This window comes from Scatophagus argus, chromosome 16 (genome assembly GCF_020382885.2).
Source record: "Scatophagus argus isolate fScaArg1 chromosome 16, fScaArg1.pri, whole genome shotgun sequence".
NCBI classification, from domain to species: Eukaryota; Metazoa; Chordata; class Actinopteri; family Scatophagidae; genus Scatophagus; species Scatophagus argus.
Window position 1 is genome coordinate 19636618 of NC_058508.1, and position 19356 is coordinate 19655973.

At 44.2% G+C, this 19356-nt stretch overlaps 3 protein-coding genes across 5 annotated transcripts; all 3 read right to left on the reverse strand.

Moving 5' to 3' along the window:
* Window positions 1-562: 562 nt before the first annotated feature.
* On the reverse strand, window positions 563-2679 carry ndufa4a (NDUFA4 mitochondrial complex associated a). Its single transcript, XM_046416392.1, has 4 exons — window positions 2520-2679; window positions 1615-1703; window positions 1307-1367; window positions 563-835 (listed from the first exon to the last, which is right to left on the reverse strand). Exons 1-4 carry the CDS (start codon window positions 2559-2561, stop codon window positions 779-781), a joined length of 249 nt encoding a protein of 82 aa, XP_046272348.1. The 5' UTR covers window positions 2562-2679; the 3' UTR covers window positions 563-778.
* A 1106-nt stretch (window positions 2680-3785) lies between these two features.
* Window positions 3786-9880, reverse strand: slc35b1 (solute carrier family 35 member B1). Its single transcript, XM_046415608.1, has 9 exons — window positions 9279-9880; window positions 7925-8028; window positions 7593-7723; window positions 7454-7484; window positions 6808-6968; window positions 6567-6693; window positions 4882-4988; window positions 4612-4765; window positions 3786-4472 (listed from the first exon to the last, which is right to left on the reverse strand). Exons 1-9 carry the CDS (start codon window positions 9401-9403, stop codon window positions 4420-4422), a joined length of 993 nt encoding a protein of 330 aa, XP_046271564.1. The 5' UTR covers window positions 9404-9880; the 3' UTR covers window positions 3786-4419.
* Window positions 9881-10308: 428 nt separating this feature from the next.
* On the reverse strand, window positions 10309-18130 carry fam117aa (family with sequence similarity 117 member Aa). Of its 3 annotated transcripts, XM_046415605.1 has the most exons (8): window positions 17633-18129; window positions 16134-16279; window positions 13513-13608; window positions 13258-13371; window positions 12680-12796; window positions 12299-12524; window positions 12033-12201; window positions 10309-11794 (listed from the first exon to the last, which is right to left on the reverse strand). In XM_046415605.1, the coding sequence occupies exons 1-8, from the start codon at window positions 17757-17759 to the stop codon at window positions 11581-11583; spliced, it is 1209 nt and encodes a 402-aa protein (XP_046271561.1). In that variant the 5' UTR covers window positions 17760-18129; the 3' UTR covers window positions 10309-11580. The 3 variants fall into 3 exon arrangements, with proteins under 3 accessions (XP_046271561.1, XP_046271562.1, XP_046271563.1); XM_046415606.1 differs by lacking the exons at window positions 16134-16279; window positions 17633-18129 and adding an exon at window positions 14360-15165; XM_046415607.1 differs by lacking the exons at window positions 13258-13371; window positions 13513-13608 and having other exon boundaries at window positions 17633-18130.
* Window positions 18131-19356: the final 1226 nt, after the last annotated feature.

Below are 19356 nucleotides of genomic sequence, written 5' to 3' on the forward strand. Positions count from 1 at the left end.
ACCATGGTTCTGTTTCCATGGCACATGAACATCTCATTGCTTTAAACAAATATAAATCAACCTTTGCATGGGCAGCCCCTTTGCCTCCTCCCTTTCAAAGTCTGTAACTATGGCATCTTCTGAAAGCATCTAAACTCACATAGGCAGAGGCACTGTGCAGCTGGTAGGTCTTACAAACAGGAATAAATACTCATGGCTTCCTCATCTTATCGTCTGGGCTACCACAACTGACACCAGAGGGAGCGCACTGCTCACACGTGACCAGGTTAGTCTTATCCCGCAACACCAACAGGACTCTGGATAGCAGCCAAGAATAGTGTGCCATATAATTCACCAGTAGCCGGGTGAAGGCGGGGTCGAAGGTGAAATGAGTTGAAAGCGTAGCTGATATAGTAACAGCAGAGCATGACATAACTGTAAACTGTGTGGAAGGTGGTCTGTGTGGTAATGCAAATAAAAGTATGCAATATGTATCACAGTGACAACACAAATAAAACCATGACCCAAAATCAAATAAACAGAAAGTGCCCATAAATAGAAGCTCAATAAATGAAGCAGGTTCTTTTCTCTGTATGGAGGAGAAAAGACTCCTTGACTTTATTCACAACCATTGGAAAATGAGCCACAGTGACAAGGTTTCAAAAAGCCAATGGGATGCAATGGCAAAACGTAACAAATCATCATTGTGCGGGTTTAGCTCCTGGCTCCCTCAAGAGGTTCAAACTGAGGCTGTGCGGATCAGCTCATCCTTGTGCTTTTGGTCCAGCAGATGTGATCTTTAGAAGTCAGGGCGATCCTTCTTCAGCTTGCTGTAGTCCATGTTAACTGCAAAAAACTGAGAACAGACACACACGCTAGTTCAAGAACAAACGCAGATATTTCACAACACGATGCCATAACAGCAGTAGTTAAGTTCAGGTGACTTTTAGCTTATGTTGTAGGGTGTGTGTGGTACAATATAACACCATACTCATGTTCTTTAATACACAATCATTTAACATCAAAAGATGATTTATTAAATTTTCTTGTAACAATAAAATAATCATCTCTTTATACTTCTGAAGTTAATTTGTCTCCTTGTTGTCTTCTCCTATTTGTTTGGTTAAACGTGAGCAGCTAATGACTTTATCAGATTTGTTACTACAAGTCAGCATTAACCAGATTATGTCACTTCATTAATCCAACTGAAGGAATAATCCACGGCTGAGCAACAAGTCTGGCCAAGATCCCTACTATGATCCCTGTATAAACCACCCACACTTTTCAGCACAGAACATTAGGACAGTAACACAGTCTTGAGGCACACCTTGTACTGATCAGTTGGGCTCAACTTATTCCAGGGCTCTGGGTTGTTCTTGCGATCCCAGCTGCAGAGGAGAAAAGAGGTACACATTATGGAAGATCAACAGAGACTGTAACCTGACAAAGATATTCTTTGGCAGGTAGTAACAGATTTTACTTCACTTGAAAAACTGTCAGCTTCTTCACCTCCTTCATCTGCAAATCTCATTAGATGCACATCACATGCACCCTCCTTCTCCCACACTTGCCATTTTGGAAAAGGCAAAAAGTAAAGTAATAGTAGAGTATAAGACACAAGCAGGTTGTCCTCACCTGACATCAGGGTTTCTCAAGGCCAGACGAGCAAGGTACAGCAGAGACATGGTTGCTCCTCCACCGATGAAGATGAAAAGAGGGATCAGCTGTAAGTGACAAACAAAAAGGTAAAAACCTTTATCAACCTCAAACGATCTGTCACGGTTCTAGGAAGTTTGATCCGTAAACACAGAGACTTCTGACAGCATGAGTATACCGTAAACACTGCCCTGGACAACTAGCTAAGGAAAAAGAGCTTTCAGACTGACCATTTCCCACAAAATGTAACTGTAATGCTGTATTTAATGCTAACGCTCTATTGCCTTTTACCCTGCCTGAAATTCTTTGCTCTTGTATTTTGTTTAAATGGAACAGTTTAATCAAACTACATGGCTGAGTTATCTTTAATTACTATTTTCTTTGTCACCACTTGACTAAATTAGCTTCCCCCAAGTCGAAGAGGATTAATAAAAATAACGTGTGGCTCCGAAGCCTCAGAGTTGTAAGAAGAACCACCATCTCCAAGTGACACTTGCCAACGTTACCCAGCCAGCTAACGTGCTAACAAGTTACTATTTACGGCTCAACAGACCCCTCTTCTTGGCTAAGCAGTTGCTATCGTCTTGTGGATGAAATCGTGACCTGATTTGACTTCAAATTATCAACTGCCAAAAGTCTTTAGGCGCGCCACGTCGCGAAATGTTTGTTAACACGTAATTGTAACATGATAAAATAAACACTGAAGCATATCTTCGTGTTTCCTCAAAGTCAGTGCGGTCAAAGTCAGAGTACTAGCCTGCTGCGGCTAACGGCGCTAACTAGTTTAGCTAAGCTAAGTTAGCCACAAAAATTCACAGATAACCAGAATTAGGAACTGGAACTGTAACACAAATATCTGTTGAATGCAACCGAGCTAAACTTACAGCTGGGTGGTTTCTAAGTTGTTTGCGGACTGTGGCGAGCATTTTGCTGGTTCTGGGGACAGGTTAAGCTCGATTTGTATAGAAATAATCGGATTACGGACAGTCTTGCCAAAACGGTGCGCAACTTTATCTGCGAGATCGGGCGGAAGAAAGACCGAGAAAGCTCACTTAGGATGCTGGAATACTGCCTGACAGACGGTGGTTAAAACACAAAATTATTAACTTCTTTGTGTGCTATGCAGACCATTTATGGCGCACTGTATGTAACTAGAAAACCGAGTAATTTCGTATGGTTTCATCACCACGCTGTCGTATCCGTTCAACCTTTATCTCCACAGAGCATTTTATTCCGGCACAGCTGCAGTAGTAAAAATGTTGCTATAATTATGATATTCTAAAGCACAAAATAAAACACGTTTACATTCCTGCCATTTGCGAATTGACTTTGCTCTCTAAATGTATATGATGTGTGATATAATGTATTGAATTTCACATACCGTCACTATGGTCATATCTGATCATTTTGTCAAGGTGTTGCATTAATTCTACCTTTAATTTCATTAATTTGATTTTATTCCAGACAATTAAAATGCCAGTATTTAATAAAGAGTAAATGACAGGTCGACTCAACTCAGCAACGTCGGTGACATGATGGAGATATTAAGCACACAGGTTTACTGCTGCCATCCTTTCTGAGTGAGGAGGCGAGCTGTCTGTACTACAATGTGGCTGCAGGGGGCGCTGTTTCCTTTCCAGCAGACGTGAAGAAAACTACATGCATTTTCAAAGTCAATTAGTTTTAATCCTCAGGTTGCAGCAGCTGTCCCCTAACTTACAAGTACTTTTTCACCTTGTTTACATCTTTCATGCTGTTAATAACAGAAGTGCTTATTTCCTGCAATTGTGCTACTACAGCAAATGTTGCTTGTGCTTAGATGTATTTCCACAATCTAAATGAGTTTAGAAATTATTTGCAGCAACCACCACTGATAAAGCTTTTTTAAAAAAAAAAAAAAAAAAAAAAAGGAGCTCAAAACATGTTGCCACTTTCCTACTCAAAATACAAAGCTTTCTCAATATCAATAGTTTAAATGTTTTCAGAGTTTAAATGATCGTTTTAATAAAAAAAAAAACAGGTTGGTTGATAGGAACATAAGTTCCTGGTGATAATGATTTCCAGTTGTAGTGCAAATAAAGACGGAGCAGGAAGTATCACTGACTGTGGTCCAATTAAGTGAAATCGAGGTAATAAAAAGAAACTCTGCATGACATATTACAATTTCCTTTTATGGCAAGTTAATTTCAGCATGTAGAAAATAAAAGTAAAAACAATTCAATATTAAAGTTGGACATCACTCAACAGGGTACATATAACCATTTATATACTTTATAAATGACATGATACTTGCCTAACCGTTTGCCAAGAAATAAACTACATGTGTGATAATTACAACATACTGAAGCAACAGTTTGTGAACCAAGCCATAACAGGTGGTAAGTTCATGAGTAAAATGATGGAAAAGTATGTCTGAGACCTTCTTTGATTCGATATCCATCCGAGGGAATTTGTCTAAATGCCGTGTCTTCCACCAGCGTCTTTCAGCCAGTCCAAACTCCCCCGCAAGAGGGTGAGATCTTGTGGTCGGATAAAGATGTTAACAGCCCATCACAGTTCATTCAGGTCTTGATTCCAAGTAAAAATGTCTCTCATCAGTATATCAACAGTACACAACGGAAGCTGGAGTTGAAAACTACAAGAACTCTCTTTTAAACACAGAAAATCTGAGCCGTACTTAAACAAATCATAGGCACATACAGTATGCCTGTACAGGATGTCTTTTAAAAATGTTTCCATTTGATGTGCGATGCTTCTGCCTTTCCCTCATTTGCTCCAGATGTTTTAGTTTGTTGTCTTCTTGGGGACTTTGCCAAATTTAGCATCAAGTCCAAGACCTAAAATGAGACGACCAAAGATGTGAGGAATTTAAACAAGAAAATAAAAACAAGAAAATATGATATAATGCATTAATGTTTGAACAGGCAGAAACAATAAATCAGGGCGACCGAGTGTCAAACCAAAGGAAACGCTCACCGAGGAACACCAGGACGGTGCCAACCCACTGCATCGTACTCATGACATTGCCAAACAGAATTACGGAGCCGAGGATGGTGAAGAATTTCCTCGTGGTGGTGACAATCGAGCAGGTCAAAGGGCCAAAGTACACCACCGTCATAAAGATGAAGGTCTGGTAAAGGAATTTAAAAACTCATTAAAGAATGTAATTTGGATTGTGCTGTATGTCAGGAAGCTCATCAGGTAACACAAAATTAGTCATCATCTCATACAAGTACATCCGCCCACCTGGCCTAAAGCACTGGTCAGTCCAAACAGGAGAATATTGTAGATGATACTCGGGTGGCGTTCAGTAAAGCTAAGGAACTCCCACAACTCGCCTGTCCACAATACAGCTGAGAGCAGAGGAGACGAAAGCGTCAGTAAAAGCAAATAACATTAATGTCATTTCAAAAACAACTCAGTGACAGAACATGAAAAAATGTGACATTTTTCTGCACATCAGGGCCACCGATGAGAAAATCACATCCCAGTGTTCATAGTGTGGGTATACAGCACCACCAACTGGTGTGGCACAATAACAGCAGCTGGGTGAAGCCTCAGTGTGGGGGTGTCACGGATTCGTGGGAGAGGAGGCTTGAGAATACTTTTGTGTCTTGGGAAATATCAGGACTTCAAAGCTTCCTCAGGCACATTTCTTTTAAAGGAAGCTGTGCTGACTTTAGGTACGTGAGACTGAGGGCTTCTGAAGGCGTTTTAACGCAGCCTGGAACTGAATTCCAAACTTGTTGAAAAACAAATAGAGCCCTGAAAGTGGGAAGCCGATGTGTAGGAAAGATGGACACTTAGTAAGAGACAGCAGACACTGCCTATTAATGTGTTATGGGAACGAACAGCCTCGCAGTCCTCATACTGACTTTGACCTTCTGATCTTTATCTTAGAGCCCATTAGTGCCTCACTTCAGAAAGCCCCTCGTTATATTGCATTTGTCTTTATGTGCATTACGTTTCAGCATATTATAGCAACCTCACAGAACTGAGGGGCTTTGAGGTGCAGGATTCCTTATCTATGCAGATAACACTAAACACCCCGCTTGACTGAATTAATGGGTTTTTGGCTCCTGAGAGAACAGTGTTCGCCTTTTCTTAAAGAGCCTGTAGCACAGCTGTTTTTGGCTTTTGCTCTTTTTTTTTATTCGAATTGCCATTAGTCATTGCATCACAGCAGCTATCGAGTCTGTGAGAAAGAATGTATTGTGATGCTATAAATCAGCAGACCTAATCATCACATAACTTAAACTGCATGTTAGACCGACAGCAAATAAATAATTCAGCTGTTTTTGCTAAAACACCTTCAAGCGCTATGACATACAGCTGCAGTTTGATCAGCTGCTGACTGGACAAGCAGCTCAAAGGGACCCACATGCAAACAAAAAACTTCAACGTTGAGATCATTTAAGGCCTGTTCAGAATTTTTCGAGGAGAAGATATAAACATAAATGACATGTTTTCATTGCATGTGCAAAGCTCTATAATTCAGTATAATGTGGCTTTTTTTTTAGCTCAGTGGCAGGATAGGCAAACACCAGACAAGATTACTGCAAAGACAGTTTGCAAAAGGTTTCCAGTTCAACAATTTTGTGTGCTAATGTGCATAAATAAGTTTATAACATTAGCGTACCAACAAATATTTAAACCTTTGCTTTCAGCGTTCTGAGAGTTATTAAGAAAGCTTTGCAAAGGGACATTTGGTGCAACACCGTTTCTGTTTCCGTTTCATTCTGCCATACTTTGGCAGTCCTGAAGCACATCAAGGTGATTTTGCTCATTAGTTTTTCCTGTCTGGCTGCAGCTGTGTCAATCAGTGAAACGGCCTGATAGTTTCTGGTTGGAAAGAAACCCTCCGTCGTCCTGGCACTTCAAAGCACATGTTCAGTCATACAAGAGTTTGGCAGACAGCACGGGTGACTCACTTAGTCCCAGCACCAGCATGGACCACATGTTGATGTTCAGCATCATGTAGTTGGCACTCGTCTGGAAGCGAGCCCTCATGTGGTCCTGGGCCACACCAGTCAAACCGTCCAAAGTCAGAGAGACCAGCTATGACAGTGAAACACACGAGTGAACCATGAAATATTACAGCAGCCATGGCTACAGCAGACACAGAGAGATTGGCGAGTGAGACGGTTGGAACACAAGGCTGTATTAACTCACCAGAAGGATCTCCCCAAACCCAAAAACATGGTCTTCTGCTACGGCTGAGCTCTTGTTGGGTTTGTAGAGGAACAGAGCTACCCCTCCCACGATAAGCAGCACACACAGGTACTTCGCCAGTGGGTACTTCTTTCTCAGTAACGTCACACCGAGGATCATCACTGCAACAACACGACAACAGAATGATGGATGGCTTTTAGCCATGGATACCAGGCTCGCATCTCTGGGGCCTTCACCCCTGAGAATAGAACATGTGGATGAAGAAAGTGTGTGTGTGTGTGTGTGTGTGTTTCTTTCTGTATGTGTAACAAGAGATAACCAAGCTGTGAGCAGGGAGATAAACTCTTCATGTTCAAACAGAACACACTGTACTGCACTAACCTGTCTTGTATGCTCTCCACACATTGTTTACTCAGTGTGTCTCTCGTATGCCTGCAGTTGTGCTGATGTACACTTTTGTACATCAGCACAACTGCAGACGCTGAGTTAATATTGACACACAGCAAAGGCCCAAAAAGGCGGGAAGTGATAAAATAGCATCAGTGCTGATTGATAAACTTATTATCTTATTACGTGTATGTGATATGCAGGTATCCCAGTGATATGTAGGCAGAAGGCCACCTAAACGTGATGTCACCACATTTACCTGGTATGGGCTTGCAGGACTTCCCCAACACCTGTCACAGCAAAAACATAGCTTTAGGATACAATAGCACAAAGCATGAAAGAATCCAAAAGAATCGTGTTAACCCGCTAACTTTGAACCATTTGAAGCACAGACTAACCTGTGTGGGGTAGTTGACATACTGAAGGGCAGAGTTACTGGACACCATGGCTCCGAGATAAGAGAGGGAACACAGGCCGTAGAGCCAGCTCTTGGTGTGATCCGGCTTGGAGCCCTCAAAAAACTGAATCACTGATGATAGAGAGGAAGATTTTTCCTTAACAGGCATCAATTAGCCATATGATAGATTTCAAGTACACTCTATGATGCAAATGTTACAGTCTGAAAATCTCTCTCACAACTGTGCTAAAGCAAATTCACAACTTCAGAAATCTATTTTGGATGCTTTTCTTGTTTTGTTTTTTGTGCCTCTTCTGTACAGCACATACTCACAGATCTTAGCAAACAGAGCACTGATAATGCACTGGATGCAGACCAGCGTGCGAGCGAATCTGAACTTCTCCTTTTTGTCTCCCTGGCCATAATCACCCCGCGTGCTGAAAAAGTCAAAGAAACAATCAGACAAATCAGACTTTAAAGCTTAAACAGCCAGCAACAGCCTTCCTGGAGGGAGAAGGGGTTAAAGAGTGGAGTGCTTTCATGAGTCTCCAAGCTATGAAAAGACCCGTCAGAAAGGAGAGGTCATAATGCATTAAATTACAACTGACAGGGAGGAGTGGCAGTGGTGACATTTGTTAGGGGACCAACAATTTCAAGGAGTAGTGTTGCTTGCTTGCTTGTGTTAATGAGCAATAGCTGCCAAGAACTCAAAGGACGGCATAACATGAGCATTGTTTAACAACAACATATCATGGAAGTCAATCATTTTGTTTTCTGAAAGGGCTTCTTGGGTGAGATGCCAGTTTTGAGTCACCATTTTGACACCAGATATGATCCCAGACCACTGTAGTGACTTAGGCAACAGCATACCATCCGTGTCATGCCTCGGTGTGTGATATGCCAAACAGGCTGAGCTCAGATTGCTTCATTTACTCTGCGTAGTGAACCACAAATTACCATTGTGACTTGCTGATGTTTTTAAATTTCAAGTTAAACATAATAAAAGTATAAACAATAATGTTGGTTACAGGCACAGAACAAAAGTATTGCCCCACCTAGGAGAGATAAGACAAGATAAGATGAACTTTATTGATCCCACAGCTGGGAAATTCACTTGTCATGGCAGCTCACAAGAACAGAATAGGGTGCAAAAAGTGTGCAAAACAGTTTCCAAAACATAAAGAGTTTATAAATTAACAGTTTGCAAGTAAACATTATACAATATACAGCTATATACATATCCGTATAAGGGAGGAAATGAAGACTACACGGTTGAGTTGTACAGTCTTCACAGTCTACTGTGAATGAGACAGTAGTTTTGGTTAACTGGAAACAAAGGTCCTCTGCCAACGCTTTGCATTTTCCAATGTAACAACCAATGTCACACCAAACTCCATTCCAAAATATGACGATTTAATGCCAGATTCGGCTTTCGTACAGGTATAGGAAACGCTGTATACCTGACATGCGATTACATAACGAACAGATTCAAGACACCCACACATTGTTTATATTTTCTTGTAAATTGGTTATGGCAATGTCAAATAAACGCCAAGCTCGTAGTGAATTGGAAACTTTCACCGGGCAGTGCAACGTTAAATTGTAGTAATTTTGAATGGAGTTTGGCACAGAGAACGCTATCTGTACCAGCTGTGTAACATAACCTAAGCTGGTCACTGTTACTTACATTGTCTCTTGTAATATTCCGTAGTAAAAGTAACACACGAAGACTCCGAGGAAACAAACGGCAAATCGTACTCTCATATTGTCCCACAGTGAGGCGGGCCTCCCGGCTCCTTTTCCCGCAGCCATGCTGCCGTCCACCAGCGCAGGTATGGAAACCGACACCGCTCCGCTACCCGTTCCCCTCACACCGACGTCCCGCTCCACTATAGCCGATGTCACGAGCCCGGAAATGGTGCTCGCGGTTTTGTGTTAGATGTGGTTTCGGTGGTAAAGCTGGTTTTAGGTTTGCCGATAAATATCGTCAAACTGTCATGTACTCAGTGAGTGTTAACTTGCTAAAGCGTGTTGCTAACGGTCCCTTGAATTGTATAGAGACACACAAACAGATGTCATGTCATTTGTTCATTATATATCATTCTGGTATATCTCCTGCCTCCCGACGGCCTAGATTTATTCTCAAGGACAAGCTGCAAAATCAAACGCATCAGGTAATGCAGGCAACTGCCCTGTCAGGCGAGAACAATTCGTGTTTTCATTGAGGAACTGGAACCTATACTTAGTGGTAAAGAGCGGTCGCGTCGGGAAAATTGGTTTTGTGAAAGGACCTCAGTGGTGTCAAGAGCCGCGCCTGAACCGTCTGATTTAGTTCAATAAATTTGTTCTTGAACGTAAATGAATCATATTGTGTTTGTTATAGTCGCGACAATCAGATGTCCGTCAAAAACACTACCGAAAATAGAAATTGTTCTTGTTGTAATTAACATTTCTTGGCGGTGTTACGGCATGCGGCACCTGTAAAGGCAGCTATTAAAGAGTAAGAGGTCCTTCCTTTAAAATGTCGCGAACCTTTTCTTCGTCCAAGGATGTGGATCAAATTCATTGGTCCATGTAAGGCAAAAGAGATCCTTTCTCGGCCAATCACAGAAAAGATTTGGGTGAAAGGGGCGGTGCTTAGATTTAAAAACCGCAAATCCACGTGTCAAAGGCAGGACACAACAACAAGAGAAAAACCACAGGAATGACAAACGTGATTGAACGCATTTAAACGCCCAGAAAATGTTGTTCATTTATTTTCTTCACAATGGCAACAGCACACCAAACATTTCTGACTGTTATCATCCTAAAAAGTATGAAAAGGGTGCTGAAAAACACTGGGTGAAAAATAGTACCTATCCACTATTACTCATTTATTTTCACTACAGGGCATGTTTTTGTTTTTGTTTTTTTGTTTTTTAAAATCGGTGTTGCATAGGGTCACGCTTATACAGTGTTTCATCCTTCTGAACATGAACTCATGCCCAAGGAATAAGTGAATATTCAAACATTAACACTTTATGGCCACAACCTATTTGTCCAAAGAGGCTCAGATTCAACAAAAACTCAAATTCTCAAACAGTTTGGTTAGAACAATGCCTGCTGTGGGCAAGTAAAGCTAAAAAACACATCCATTCTGGCTTATATATCACCAAAGTATGAACAGAAATACAAGTCGATTTCTTCAGTGAGTACAAAAGCAGTATCACTAGCATTATAACTCCTCAAAAAGATACAAAAATATATATCTTCCTAGAAATACATCTGTAGAAAAGTAGGCCACCATAAACTATAGGCCAAAAATATTTCTCTTCAACCAACAGATTTTAAGAAATGTCAGAAATAAACCCATCAAGTATGTTGTTCATCAATGAAGGCTCTCAAATTAAGAAGCTGACGGTTCATCTAAACTTAACAACGCTTTACTAGGAAACGAATCAATAGTAAAGGTAAGAAAGTAATACTCAAGTGTTGTAAGTGCTCGGGTTTTGCCTCTGAATTCACTCATTTTGACACTTAGGTGAATTTAAAAAAAAAAAGAAACTCACAGACTGCAGTCTTTGTCTCAAATGCTGGTGCATAACTAAAACAACAATCAGTTTTATCAAAAAGCAATGTCAAAAACTCAGTCACAACCATCAAACTTTACCAGCATTTTCCAACACTTCCAGAAATCCACTCCTGTAGTCTAATCAAACACCCCTACGGGGGGGACAGTGGGACAATTTAAGTGCTGATGAGGTAAATATCAGCTCAATCCAAGCATCCTGTAGGTGGAAATAATCAGTAAAATGATTAATGTAGAGTATGATGAATTGCTTACAGTCACAAAGTCTCTTTGTTTGATCACAGCACATTACAGCAGTGATGAGTCAGCAACCACAGCTATCTGTTCACACCCTGCATATAAAACATACTGAGGTTCTGCAGGTCCAGGCAGTGCAGTGTGGTTTAGTCCTGAGAGGCTCTGCTCAGACGCCGGCATCCACCTACTGCATCCCCAGGTGCCTGGTGGGAGAGGCCTGACCTGGGCAGCCAGTGACCGGAGAGACTGACAGGCCGCGGAAGAGGAGGTCCATGGAGGGCAGCAGGGGCTTCAGAAGACTGACGGGGCAGAAAGCGGAGCCTCCATGGGGGGTAAAGTTGACTTTATTGGGGTCAGGGCAGGATGGCTGGAGCAGAGGCTCATCCTGACAGGCAGACCTGGGGGTAAAGCGATGGAGAGTCGGTACGCACCACAGAATAGTGGATGCTTAAGGGCAACAAAACTCACAGCTCTGCATGTATCTCAAACATCCAAATAACAGTTAAGTCTGTGACTCAATCATTTTCATATTGTTTTCAATAAAAGTCCATGAAACGTCACATTCTGGACAAAGTGACTAAAGAACGCTCACATAATCATATGATTTCTGCACGATCGTTTGGTCTGCTGACTTACAATGTCTCCTCGCATACTCGAACTCTCTCGCAGCCCTCTGGTGGCTCACGCTGGAAGGAGCAGGTTTTGTTGGGACGTGGAGAGGAGGAACAGGACTGCAACAAAGGAGGATCCAATGCAAATGAAGGGAGCAATGTTGACGGGGAGGGACACAGGGTCTCCACCGGCTCTGCATGGAAGGACAGAAACACCCAAACCTTTATTAAAACTGAATGAAAATTATACTTAGCAAAAGACGCGCCACAGAAAGTGTAAAGTTGTCTAACCCGGCTCTCCCATGGCACACGGAGACTGTGATGGGCACAAAAGAGATGGGTTCAGTGGACAAGGGGAACTTGAAGGCGACAGAAGCGATGGATCTAGAGGACAGGGGGACTGAGAGGGAGAGAGGAGGGAAGGATCCAGGGGGCCCGGGGAGGACTCGCTCTGAGAGCCACTGCTGCATCTCTGGACCGGGACAGGTGCCCTGTGGCCATCTGGGATATCCAAAATCTGGAATGTTTAGGAGGAAAGAAGTGATCATTAGGACTTTCTGCTGTCAAAATGAATCCAACAATACACATTTCAATCTCAAGTCTCAATATCAAAACTAAAGTCACTGTTTAAAGGACAATCAGCTTTTCAGAAACAGAAACGCGTGGGCTCACCTCGTGCTGCTCGTCAGGTTTCTCCGAAACAAACACCTCTTCCAGCTCCAGGTTCAGACCTTCGACGCTGCGTCGCAGCCGAGGGGCGAGTCTGTTCAGCGGAATCAGGGGCATCGTCTGCACAGACAGTCAAATACAGGCAGAGACGGCGTGTTTGATGTGCACTTGTGCAAAACTGTGGTCTGGTGTCTGGTTCAACAAAAGCACGTAATCGCACCTATGAAATGCCCACAAAAGCTAAAAGAAATCTATAAACGCGATACTGTTTGGGTGTTTTTCTGAAGGCCTTCGTCTACTAATATCTGATGCTCCCCTCCCCCACATCTCAGTGTCTGTCTGCAGGTTTGGCCCTCGGCACAGTATGACATGCTGGTTTCAAATTGTCTTTCTGTGACAGCATGCAGGAGCTGCGATGACAGCAGTTCCTAAGAAAAGCACCCGTGTTTTTTATATCCCTGTCACTAAGCTCTTGTTAGTCTGCCGTGGAAGACCGTTTGGCATCAGTGTCTCTCGTGAAAACATTGTTCTCTGTGTCTTTGCCTCGCATGTCATGGGAAGACGAGAGAGCAGTGGGCTACCTGAGTGATGCCTGCTGCATGACCCGCTGGCAGCGGGGGGTGGGGCAGCTCATATCCTGCCGAGGGAGGAGCATGACGGGAGCGTTTCTGCAGCTGGTGCCTCAGCTTGGCCACCTGAGGGCAGAGTGGAGAGAGAAATGATTCAGGAGTCACTGGAGAGTCTTCTTCCCCTCAGAGGGAGGTTAATGCTGGAGGGTGTCGAGTTAAGGTTGCGAGTAACAGAACAGGTGATCAGTGATCCGCTGCAGTACTTGCCTCCCTCAGGTGCTCTGCGCTGCCCCATGACGCTGAGCGCTTGTGCCCGCCACTGCTTCTCCTTCCTCGGGTCTCCTCGGCCCAGGAACTTGGAGTCTTTGGAAGAGATGAAATCACAATGTGGTAAAGAAAAGAGTCCAGCGTGTCTGTTGATAACATTTCGTGCTAAACACACAATACGTAACTTCCGCCACCATGGGGTCTCTCAAAAGATGCAAGTAGCGTGGACTTGCTGTTGTTTTCATTGTGAAATAACAGCCAATGCTGATGAAAATCACCGTAACGACGTGACGTGAGGCGGAAATGTTCACGCGGTCACACGGTGACGTTTTAAAGTTTCATTCCTGTCACGTTTCATTGCCTTCGCAGACTTCTTTCTCACTCTCTGACTGGGCTCTGGTTGTCTTGAGACACTTAGAGCAGAAATGCTGCATGTGTCACGCAGCGAACTCCAATCGACACAACAACTCGAGTACGACGCAGAAGTGGAGCCCACAGCTGTCTTGCGCACCTGCCCCACAACAGCTGTACAGCGGAGGCGATGAGAAAACCACTCGGAGCTGCAAAACAGCCCCACTTCCACACACATGAGAAAACATCCAAACCACATCATTGTAATGACTATAAATACAGCACAAGTATCAGCATTCAACACCTCAGTGCACTCACACACACACACGCACACACAATCACGTATGCAGTAACCCTGTTATTCACAAAGTCACAAAGTGTGGAGGAAAAACAATTCAGAAAAACAGCCTGCGGGGAGACTTTTTTGTTTTGTGTGCACTTCTTCTTTTGTCAGTCACAACTCGGTAACGTCCTACTTTCACTCGCACGACCCTACCGATTTCTTCACGTTGACTCTTGATCTCCTGCCGGGGGGAGTGTGGTTAACTGCTCCCGGCGGCTGGTTGGGAGCGGACGGCGGCTGGAAGTTCATCATCAGGTGAAACCCGGGCTGAGCTGACCTGCTGCAGGACACTCAGATCCTCCACTGCTCTGCTGCCTTCCTGCTCCACGAGTCAGCTGCCTCATACACTTGGAAACGATCTGATCCACTCACTGGCGTCCCTGCCATTCATAAGGCGGCTAACATTACACACGGTCGTTTAGCTCTCACCGCCATGTCACCGTTTTCTGTCCCCAAAGTAGAAGCTGAGCTTTAGGAGTCGGCCTCATATCTCAGAAACCTCAAAGGTGTCAAGACTGCCTGACACCATCTCGTTTCCTCAGCTCGTATGGAGTCCATCGCCTGGCTAAGTAAGTCAGAACGCGGTGCGAGTCTGTCACACAGTGACTCCGGTGTAGAGTTACAGGTGCCAGGCCTCCCCCACCCCAGCCATCATCCAAAGCATGAAGACGGCAGATCATGAGACACAAACCTATAAAAAGACTAAACGGAGGCTGAACATTTGGCCTGGCATGGCGGGTGTTTCCAGCTAGGACGACTCGTTAACGTGTACTTAATTCCCGCTCACATAACGGTGATTATTTTCGACTATTTTCTTGAATTTGCCTCAGGATCAATAAAGTATCTGTCTATCTATCTTTTCCACTGAGCTATGAATTAATTTGTCTGCATAAAATCAAATAAACCGTGATTCTCGCAGCAGACCGTCACATTTTAAAGGCTTTACGCTGAGAATATTTGGCATATTCGCATGGTGGTATACAATTCCTTGGCTGGACTAACTGATTTATTGAACAACTGGTTCAGCATGAAAAGGTAAAAACTTTCATTAGAATAATACAAATGCAACTTTACACACACTGTTCAGATTTATGCATGTGAACATGTCTGTGCAAATAGTTGTATTATTTGTTTTCTTTTGACTTAGATCACAGGAAGTTTGCTTCATTTTATTTATTTGTTTATTTACTTTTTAGATAAGCAGCGCTGTCATGCAATCTAATGATGCAAAAATTATGCAGGAAAACTGAGGAAGTGAAATATGCAGAGTAATTACGGCAGAAGGCGGTGCTGGTGCGCGCGTGTGTGTGTGTGTGTGTGTGTGTGTGTGCGTGTGTGTGTGTGTGTGTGTGTGTGTGTGTGTGTGTGTGAGTGTGTGTGCGTGTGTGTGTGTGGTGGAGCAGAGTGCTGCTGGGGGATGGGGTGTCTGTATAATGAGGTCAGGAGGGGTCTGCTCCTCACAATGGAGGCGAAGGGGGTTCGCTCGGGTCTAAACTGTGTCAGGAGCGCAGACGAAGCTGTGGAGCTTGGTGATGTTAGTCGGGGCTTTGTGCACCAGTTAGGAGCAGATACAGTCAAGGGTGGGGGGAGCGAGGGAAGAACAGTTTCAAGAAGAAGAACAAAAACGTCTATTTCCAGTTGGCTGCCGTCTACTCGCAGCATCAAGCTGACACCTGCAGAGCCAGCATCTTGTCATCCACAAAAATCGTGCAAGAAAAGCACGAGAGGAGAAGACATTTGGTCTCCTGTGTGCTTTCCTTCTGCAGCATGAAGCAACAGGTTTTATGGGAAAAGAGTTTTCACTCCAAATAACCCTCATTCATTCATTCGGTTAAACCAAACCGGGGCTAGGGTTTGGTTTAACCGCAGTTATTACACCAAAGGTATCACGTCTGATGTGACAACCTCCTGACGTACGAGTACTCACCTGCGTGGCTTTGTCATTGACGCACGTGACAGCCGAGCTCTCCGCCTCTTTGGGCCACTGTCCCTGCAGATACGGTCCAACGATGGCGTCCAGAGAAAGGGTTCGCCGCATGGTGGGTTTCGGCGGGCGAGCCGCAGTCCTGTCAGCTTTTTGGAAGAGAAATAAAACAAGTCAACTCAGAGAGCATGTCGGGGTTGTGCAAGCCTTAACTCGGTACTTGTTGCAACGAGTTAGAAAAACTCGTGCCTGTGTCATCATGTTTAGCCAGTAACTCTGTGTATAAAAACTCTCTTTAAGAGGGTTAACAGTATTTTAAAACAAGTGGTGGTTGTACAGAAAATTGCTCCCAGGCTTCCTCTTCACCAATAAGCAAGCAGAGTGCAGAGTTGTGTGTGTGTGTGTGTGTGTGTGTGTTGGCAGCTCTTTGTAATCTCTGGCAGGTGTGGACTATGCCTTTGACCTGAAGCAAAGCCATCCAGCTACACAACACTCACAACAGTCACCACAGGCTCCTGGTTTTTCTACCAGCAATCCCAAACACACACACACACACACGCACACATTACAGGTTGTCATCGGGCCAGGTTGCAGGGTACACAGGATGTATAAATAAACACCACAACATGCAGATGTGACTTTCAAGGCTATAGTTAACAACGTGCTCAAACTCAAACAAAGAAGCCTCCAAAGCTGCTGCTGTGTGAGCACGAAGCAGCGCAGATCCTGCAGGTCAGAGTGCAAAGGGGGGCCACTCAGAGTCCAAATAACATTATGAGACCAGTGTTACGTTTCAGGGAGGGCAGCCTTCACTGTTCACTTAGCTTTCTCATAGCATGCTGCAACTGGCAAAACTAGTAGATGTTCTAGTAAAAAGCTGAAGCAGTTTGTTCCCTGAAGTCTTTGTCCTTCTAGTTATCACATTTTTAAACACTGCTCTGCTCAGACGTCCTGTAAATCATCACGTGTGTATGCACACAAGTTCAAAGATGGTTATTATTGTGTGACTAACCCGGGACTGATGTTACGTGTTAGGAGCAACCAACAATTATTAGCATTACTGATTAAACTGCTGATTACCTTCTCAATGAACTAACTGGTTCTTTTTGTCCATCACATCAGGCCCATCACAGGCCCAGTTTCTGTCCAACCGACAGTCAAAAACCTCAAAATATTCAATTTACAACCACAGAGAAAGGCAGCTTGTCCCTCCTTTCCTGATAAAATGATTAATAGGTTATCAAATAGTTGCTGATTCATACTTTGCTGTGATATAATAAAGAGATAAAGAAGTGATAGGAAGTGAAATCGGTTTTGTTGCAGTGGAATCCACCGCGTTTCGACAATAAAACACGCTTCACCACAGGAAACACACTAAATCAGATAATGATGACCAGGTGAGACAAAATAAACTTTGCAGCTCTGGACCACATGGACCTGAATGCAGACTTAACCCCCCCTCCTCCTCCTCCTCCTCTTCCTCCTCCTCGGTGTGTATTTACCCGTGTTGACCTCTCGACAGAGGAGAGCTGAGCCCCTCTGGAGCTGGTAAGGCACTGTGGCTCTGAGGGGCAGCAGGCTGGGGTTGCTGCACCCCCGAGGTGCTGCTGCTCCACTTCTGGCCGACATCCCCCACTCCGCTCCCTTAAGAAAACACACGCTCGGCTTTGCTTTTCTTGTTCCTCCGGTCGCTCGCTCGCTGCAGCTCTGCACGCCGCTGCCTTTCTTTGTGCCCACATTCACTTCATCCACCACACGGATGATCCCGCACTGTGATCGGGCCTCTTGTTGGGCACCCAGCTCTCTCTGGTGGGGATGACCATGGTCTGTTTTGTTGCTGTGGCTTCGCAGCTCACTTTGGGGTTGAGAAAGCAGAGACGTGCTGTGCGGGCTCAGCAGTTCAGCACATCGCTGCCTGTTTGCCTGCTCTGCAGAGTGACAACACAACAGCTCAGCTCAGCCTCACGCCTGTGCACATTTCTCGTGTGGCGTGTCGTTCCAAGGGAGGATGATGTGGTTGGTTGCGGCAGAATACGACTGAGCGCTCATTGGTCATCGCAGCCATCTGTCGGGAAACTCCGCCCCCAAACTTAAAGTTCCCATCCACTTTGTTGAGATTTTCTTTTTTTCTTTTCTGCACTATGAGGGACATGGGCCTCCCCCTCCTCCCCCTCCTCCCCTTCAACCCTAAAGCCTGGGTCTATTCTAGCCTGTGTGTGTGCGTGTGGTCTCCAACGTGTGGTTCAGGGACCCCTACAGAGGCTCAGAGGGGTCAAACTTCACCTTTAATATATTTTGTGTCATACGTTTTTCATTCAATGTAAAATAAACAAATGCGAATGAGATTCTGTTTGGTGTCATTATCAGTATTGTCTCCCAACAGATGATTTCCTTACCTACAAATATTTATTTTGCACATATTAGACGCACGCTCAGTGGGGTTTCTCCTTCTCTGTGTCTTAAAACACAGCTTTAAGGGTCAGGGCTCTTTTTGGTATTGTTTGCATGACGTTTTGTTTTGATTTATTGTTATTTCTATTGTTATTTTTCACTACAAAGGCCTCAACTGCAGTCCTACCAAGTGTCCCCCCCCCCGTTCCCGTCCCCCCTTGTTACATATTAGCCTGAAAGACAATCTCAAGTTAAACTCAAGCTGTGCATTGTCTCTGAACAGTTTTTCTGTCGTGCCCCACGTCTCCACACAGTCTGTACTGAGAGTAAAAGCTCTCATTTGACCTCAGTACAGACTGAGGCCTAATGAACTGTCACACACGGCTCTAAAGTGTCCCTGCAGGATGTCACCTGCAGGGACCTACAGCGTCATGTAGATTAACTTTGGTAAAATTAAAAACGTTTTGACGGCATGAGTTTCTTTTGCTTTGCTCTGTCGAATGTGGTGGGATTGTGGTGCTCTCTCTGACAGGCGCTGTGGCTATCCAACGATCAGTCAGGGCCTGCAGGAAAACTCACAGACTGAAGAAAACCCACAGACTGATCCTGATTCTGGTCGGATTTTCTCTCATCCTTTCTCACACGCAGGCCTGCCATAAAACAGCAGCCACGCAGGAGCTTCGGGCTTCAGCAGCTTGATAAAGGACCCTTCAGCAGGGTGGATGCTCCCAGTCTGACTGAAAAACCTCTGTGGTTTTTACCTGGAAGCCCCTCAATTGATATGTTGCACCATATAATGTTTCACCACAAGATGGAGCCAGAGCACACGTCCTGT